At 32.0% G+C, this 7,688-nt stretch overlaps 1 protein-coding gene across 5 annotated transcripts; it reads right to left on the reverse strand.

Moving 5' to 3' along the window:
• Positions 1–583: 583 nt before the first annotated feature.
• Positions 584–4,827, reverse strand: LOC133318254 (protein trichome birefringence-like). 5 transcript variants are annotated; one of them, XR_009752449.1, is made up of 9 exons: positions 4,688–4,827; positions 4,466–4,586; positions 4,308–4,386; positions 3,811–4,197; positions 3,285–3,370; positions 1,733–1,925; positions 1,453–1,527; positions 1,166–1,210; positions 584–1,085 (listed from the first exon to the last, which is right to left on the reverse strand). XR_009752449.1 is itself a non-coding variant. In XM_061520248.1 (9 exons), exons 4-8 carry the CDS (start codon positions 4,169–4,171, stop codon positions 1,187–1,189), a joined length of 423 nt encoding a protein of 140 aa, XP_061376232.1. In that variant the 5' UTR covers positions 4,172–4,197; positions 4,308–4,386; positions 4,514–4,586; positions 4,688–4,827; the 3' UTR covers positions 584–1,085; positions 1,166–1,186. The 5 variants fall into 5 exon arrangements, 3 of the variants coding, with proteins under 3 accessions (XP_061376232.1, XP_061376233.1, XP_061376230.1); XM_061520248.1 differs by having other exon boundaries at positions 4,127–4,197; positions 4,514–4,586; XM_061520249.1 differs by having other exon boundaries at positions 584–1,059; positions 4,127–4,197.
• Positions 4,828–7,688: the final 2,861 nt, after the last annotated feature.

Genomic DNA, 7,688 nt, shown 5'->3' on the forward strand with positions numbered 1-7,688 from the left:
AATTCTAAAGGCAAAGTAAAATTTGGGCATATCTAATTATATCTACATCTATTCATTCTATACTCACTACAAAAATTCAGGCATTTTGTGGGGATCATATTTTCATATTGTGGGGATCTTTGACCCCCACAAAATACATTTGTGGCATCCACACCAATCCCAGTTTTGCCAACGTTACAACATATTTTGTGACGTCTTTTTGTGTAACACCACAATTTGTTGGAGTATTTTCTGGAGGTTCCAGACCCCACAAATGTTGCACTTTCTGGACGTTCAAGACCTCCACAAACGTTGTATTATTTATGGAATTTATTAACCTCCACAATATATTTGACTTTTTGTCATTCAAAGACCCCCACAACATTTATCATTTTTTGGAGAGCATAGACTGCTATAATTAGTTTATTATTTTGACAGGTTTAAACCTGGTTTACATATCATAATTTGGGAATTGAGCCCCATCACTTAATTTATTAGTCAATTTATTATTTACTTGTTTGATCTCTTTAACATTTTATTGAAAACAATTACTAAATAGTAGTTATCCTTGAAAACAATTTATTATTTAGTTGTTTGATCTGTTAGTGGCAGGGAGGTAAGTCACCGTATAGTATGTGTACAAGACTAAAGGAACTTTAAGGCAAAAATCCAAAAATGACTAGGTTTGATATATAACCCACTACAGCTTAAGGAAGGGATTACAAAGTTCATATTGACAAATTTGCTTATCATCAAGGGCATTCTCAGTTAGCTTCTGAATGTATAAGCACAAAATAACCATAATTCTCAATTGGATGCAGTAAATAAATGTGATTTTACAAACACTGCATTCAAAGCAACATCTTGTATGTAATAAATAAGGGATCCATTAAAGAATTATTGTAAATGGTATAAAATGCCATCCAACATCTCTCCGCGTTCCAGAATCACTTCTATGCATTAAGTGTGGCATGCTATTGTAACGCTCGACAACTTAGTTTGCGTGCTTCAAATCAAAGTATCCAACATCTACAAGCGTGTGAATCCTGAGGCCCTTCAAACCATCTATCCCGTAACATACTAACATGTTTACAGGTCCACATATTCTGTTATTAGAGAAAACTAATGAATATGCCATACAAGTACAAAGACCATACAATACAAAGATGTAGGTAATAGAACTTACACAGGAAGCAGTGGATCGGGCCTACTTTCCATGTTTTGCAGCAAACTGCAGTATGTCAAGCGAAATTGTTTAAGCCATATAATCATATTGTTGCAGACAAGTGAGACAACTAATCATGTCATGCATTCTTTAAAGTAATGCAATTATATTTATTCAATATATAGGGAAAAGCACTAGAGTCATAATTTACACCTAAAAAATGGACCCAAGACATAAAAATAATCTTCCTGATCATGGTGAAGGATTAACATAATCTGTCTCCAACTATGCCTGATCATCAAGCTTACCTTAACATAGTCTGCATGTCCTGGGCAATCAAAATGAGCATAATGCCTCTTTGCTATTTCATACTCTACATGAGCCTGCAAAATCGAGACAAAACCTATGATAAGCTCAAGAGATGCTTACAAAAATTTAATTGTAGAACATTTAGCTCTGTGTCAATCAATCACAAGATGCATAATTTGAGTATGGACATAAAAAAAATAAAAATCAGAGGATTAGTCTTTGTGTTTGACTTTGCTTATCAATGTTGCAATTAATATCGATTCTATCTTTATAACTTACTCTGAATTTGAAAGAGAAAAAACCTTGAATCCTGAATTCATGCCGTCCCAAAACTTCATAGACTTTGCTCTTATCTTTCAGAGACGCCCTCAATGCACAAACCAGGGACTGCCACATGTTCCTATTCAAAGAGTCCCCTACGAACACCAGCCTCTTACTTCTTAGCATGTGCAACATTTTCAACCCATCAAACCTATATTTATGAAAATGAAAAAATTTCAAGACTAAAGAAACAAACAAGAATTTGAACTATTTAAAGTAGCAAAATAGCAAATGAAGTTAGAAGAAGTTAGAACCTTGGAATCTGACATCCATGTGGCTTCCACCGATATTTAAGATATTTCGAATCATAGCTCTTCTTCCTTATTATATTGGATGATTGTGTTCTATGGATTTTATGATTTAAAATTTGGATTTTATTGTTAAATCTTATGGTTACTCTAGCCTTATTTTTTTTGTAGTGAATGAGTACTGTAGCATGTTTAACACATTATCTGAAGCACTTGACACTGATGGGACATTTGTATATCAAAGAGGATAGGTATTAATACAATTGTATTGTGCATCAACTCACAAGAAAAGGTTCGAGGTATTAATAAGCACCTTCAATACCAATTGAAATTTAAAAGAATGTCTGCATGGAAATAAAAAAATAGGGGCATCTGCAGGTAATATGATAATGAAAACCTTCTAAATCATATTTTTAAAGCACTTTTACCAAAATCTAAAATCATATTTCTGCTTGAAAGAGAATAAGAATCATATAAAAATCTATGTCAAATGACACAAAAGTTCAGGGTATAAATACCAAGCAATACGTATCTAATGGATGAGACGATGGAATTTTCTAATTTGCATTGCAATAGGGAGCTTTAATATATACAAGCATTGGCTTCCTAACCCATGATTTTTATTTTTTTATTTTTTTTTTGGGAGTTACCCAACCCTAATTACCTCTTTGAGGCGAGTTGGCTCCCTCCGGTATCCCCACAAGCTTCGACTCTTTGAGCCGGCTATGGGACTAATCCGGAGTGCGGGGGTCAGTGATGGCTAAAGGTTCAGCCCCCTCCCCAAGAATGCATTCAGCGGGAATCGAACACATGTCCAACCCCACTAACTCAGCGCCAAGGAACCAACTGAGCTGCACCCATTGGGGTTCAGCCCCCTCCCCAAGAATGCAATTATATACAAGCATTGGCTTCCTAACCCATGATTTTAAGACCCAAATTTGGTACCTAAAAAATCATAATAGGATATGTCTAGGATCTGTCAAATTACAAAACACAAAAAGCCTGACTATATAAGGAAATAATTGGAATACTAAAAACCTAATTGTTCCTGATTGTTTGACCAGAATTGGCAATGATCTTCAGTAACATTCATATTATTTGGATTCATCAACTATAATTCTCCCACTTTTAATACTTCTAATGGAAAATTAAAGAATGACCATAAGGCATTAGAAGTAGTAGCATCTTCAGTCAAGTATGACGATAAAAACTTGCTACAAGTTCATCAAAGTAAGTAGCAGAAAGAGAAAGTAGTAAGTCACCTATGCACTGTATAAACCTGACACGTTTCACAAAAATCCAACAACTCCGGAAAGCCCTCATCGCCACAAGTAAGACAAACAGTTACCTGAAACAAGTGTACACAGTTTTACTAAAATGGATCATAAAAGCAGATGTACAACTCCAAAAGCTGCTAATCATAAGCTTTTGAGTTATGTACGGTTGAGAAAAAGGCATTGCCAAAAAACAAAACATTTAAAATTCTTTCTTCTTCTCATTTCAAATTTGTATCATGTTTGTCTGACAAGACATGCCAAAAAACAAAATAGTTTCAAAAGGTAAACTCAATCAACAATTATTTACATGTCACAGTTAGACCACTAGTAGAATAGTTGGTTCATTCAATTGAAAAATCTAAATTAGCCAAAATGTATAGGATAAGCAGATTCAAGCCTGTCACAGTAACACTGAATAAAACTATAATCAAATTAGTAACTAGATCTCTTAAGAAACAACCACTGTATTCTTTGATAGTTACATTGAAAATTAGCAAATGATGTGAAATACCTGAGACAACTGTGTTAATCCGAGGCTGCTCGTTTTATTTGAAGAATTAACAATCACATGAATTAACAATCACATGAACTTATTCATCTTATGTCCAGAAAGAATCAATTAAATCTCCTCATAATTCACACTAATTTCATCGTACCCAGTGTCATAGTTGATCAGCTCCACAACGCTAATATAACAAAATACAAATCAAATCTGAATCAATTACAGAATATACAATCCCTAAATAGGAGATATAATCCTTAAATAGAAATACTTTTCAACAATTTACAATAAATGAATCTATACACGGTTTTAATCAGAAACATACCTTTAGCTGGCCTCGGAAAAGAAGAACCCAATGATTGCTTCCCATTCTATGCCTCCCAAAACCTCCATATCCTGAAGAATATATACATTTACAAAGCAATAAAATCCAGCTACACTTGTTAAACCTACTGCATGTCAACGATTTTGATAACCAAGCTCAAGATCGGAGTACAGAAATTTACTCTTCTATCACTAATCAAAAAGAAAAGAGAAGAATGTCCTTGAAATGCAGATCATCAGCGCCAAGAAAGCTTGTTCTCCCTGCCACCAAAGAAGTAACATATAAAAAAAATATAAAAATCTTTTTTCAAGTGTTTGCATAAGATAAAGCAAATAATACTTGTATTGGTAGAACTTGTGCGATCCGTTTATCGTCTGCGTCACTGACCTCGAGCTCGTCGGCGACGATAGCACCACCGCCTGCTATGCCGTCACAGCTGCGTCTATGGCGGTGCCCATAACTGAATGCGAAATTCATGTGGAACGGTAAATAAATTCCCCAATTGAAATTGAAAACGAAATCTAAATCAAAAAATTAAAGAGTTTGAAAGCCCAAACTTACTTAGGATTGGTAAAAAAAACTACAAATGGCGGAGAAGAGAAGCGAAAGAAAGAGAGAAAATGAGGCATGGTCATCATTTTGGCAAATTAAACACAGATCCAAACCCTAGTAAATAAAAAGAGAAATGAGGAAATTAGAATCCCAACAGAAAAAAAGAGATGAAGAAATCAGAATTAAAAAAGGGTTTAAGTTTTATTATGTTGTAGGATTGTAGGAGAGAAAAAAAGTAGAGAGAAGTTAAATGTGGGTCCCATATTTTATATTAAAAAAGAAAGAAAAATTAATTGGCACGGAAAATGAATTTGTGTAGGAAAATAATGTAATCTCATGTGGCATGAGAGTATTATTTCTCATTAAAAAAAGAATAGTGTGTGTTACGAGGAGAGTCTGAGATTGAGAATTTGAGAACCAATAAAAAAAAAACAGTAGAGTCTGACACTGACGATCAGAGAAAAGGCATTGTGGGCGCATTTGGGAACTACTCGTTTTTTATTACATAGTAAAAAAATTTATTTTAAAATTTTTTATATTAATTTACGATGTCACATGTCATTAAAGTTTATTGAACAGAGATAAAGTAATATTAAGTAGAAAAACAATAATAAATTGTGAACCCTTAAAATCTGTCAAAAATTATAGTGGAGGTTTTTTTGACCTACACTTAATAACTTCTACTAATCACCTTATTTTTTTAGTGAATTACTCTTATCAAGGGTACTTGCATTCATACTTCCCTTCTTAGGTACTTCATTTCTTTCTTGTATGGGAATAACATTTATCTTTTTAAAGGATATAAATTTATATCCTTTTGAGATCCTAACCGTTGATTTCTGTCTATTAACAATTATAATTTATTAGATTAAAATTATTAATTAATTAATAATAAATTTGGCTCATTAAGTTTGGCCCAATAGATTATAACCGTTGATGGACGAAAATCAAAAGTTAGGATCTAAAAGGATATAAGTTTATATCCTTTAAAAAGATAAATGTTATTCCCTTCTTTTATATATATATATATATATATATATATATATATATATATATATATATATATATATATATATATATATATATATTTGTTTTTAAGCCACCAAGAAGACTAATAAAGAATCACATCAGTATCAAAAACATAATTTTAGATTTCAATGTACATTACCCCGGTAACTTTTCAGATATTTACATTACAATAGATTTAAATATAGCTACAATATAATCAACATTTTGCAATTACATGAAATTTCAATAGGGCAAACACAGTTAAGTACTTCCACGTACGACAGAACTAGGAGAATCGGAACAGATTTATTTATTTGTATGACTCAAAATTTCATATAGCACAAGAGGTATCTCCTTAGCTTTTAGAGGAACCCAATCACTCCTCTATTTAAGGATATGACCTTACCACTTGATTGTCTAATTAATACACCAATGTAATAGTACATTAGTTAATTACTTAGTTTTCAAATGTTGTAAGCTGCCCAATGTAGAACCGTGAAGGGTTTATTTACCTGTGGAAACCTTGAGCTTCAATAGACCCTATTTATCTACTTTTTCCCTTTGTTGTTGCTCACCTCTGTTCGTTTGTTGCTCATTTTCTTCAGAAGGATTACAGGAGAAACAGGTTAAATGAGAAGGAGGCTTCTAGGTTTTTTTAGCATAGTGGAGAAACAAAAATATATTATTAATATTAGGGGTGTTCGCGGTCTGGATTAGATCGGTTTTTGAAGCAAAAATCATCCAATCCAATCCCTTCGGTTTGATCATATGATCATCCATTCGGTTTTGATTTTTTTTCAAATCCGATCCGATCCAATCCAATTTTTTTCGGTTTGGATTGGATCGGTTTTCGGTTTTTTGAAAATCCTAAAATTTATTTCATGATTATTGTGCAAATAACATCTTTTGTATATATTGACTTTGTAATTTTTTTTTTTGAAATACAAAAGCATTAGTAAACTATAATATAATTTTTTTAATTTTGGCAATGAGATATGAAGCTCTACAAAGATAAAATTTTGTTGATGAGATATGACTAGATTTTTTCTTGAGTTTTGTTGATGGGTTAATGGGTCTTGGGTTTAGAAATTTTTAAGCTATGATTAGGGAAATACCCAAGTAGGTAGAGGGAAATTAATATATTGGATCGGTTTGGATTGGATCGGTTTTCATCAACCCATCCAAAAACCGATCCAATCCAATTAAAATTTGCGATTTTTAATCGGTTTTCGATTTTTTAGTTTTCGGTTTATTCGATTATCGGTTTTTCGGTTCGGTCACCGCGGTTTGGATCGGTTGATGAACACCCCTAATTAATATTACTAAAATTCATATGAAAGTTATGAAAGAATAAGATGCAGTCTCTATTTTAAAAATGAGGAGGGTTATTCTCACTACCAAAATTTCATCATTAGATATTTACAAAAAAAAAAAATTCATCATTAGATTAACATTTTCTCTCTTTTCAAAAACTTTTTAACATTCTCTCTCTTTGATCCAATGGTGATGTGATGGGTAGTAAGAATTTTTGGTAGTTAGAATATCCCCACTCTTTTAAAATTACCAAAATAATGTAAGATATGTATATATTCTTATCTTTTAGATTAAATGTGTTTGTGAGCTGAGTTATTCTTATTGGCTTGAATCACATATACATGTTAAATTGAATTGTTAAGTGATAATTATAAATATATTTAATCATTATTCCATTAAAACAAGACTTAAATAATAAATTCTTGCTTTTAACGTAAATAATTTATTTATAATAAGCTAGAGCTTTACTAATAAAGGTGTTGTTGATTGGTTAACGATCCCAATTAATTTGGTACAAATGTATTGTTGATGTTGATGTTATAAAACTTATTACAAATTTCTATTATTGTTTGTTTATAATTCTCAAATAATGGTCTTTTGGATAAATTGGATTTTTGGCTCTTTATTTTGTTTAATTTATTTTTGTTCTTAATTTCCAGCTTTACGTTTCTTTGATCATAACTCATTC

This window comes from Gastrolobium bilobum, unplaced genomic scaffold (genome assembly GCF_033153095.1).
Source record: "Gastrolobium bilobum isolate Gb01-03AN ecotype WA unplaced genomic scaffold, APGP_CSIRO_Gbil_v1 utg168625, whole genome shotgun sequence".
NCBI lineage: Eukaryota > Viridiplantae > Streptophyta > Magnoliopsida > Fabales > Fabaceae > Gastrolobium > Gastrolobium bilobum.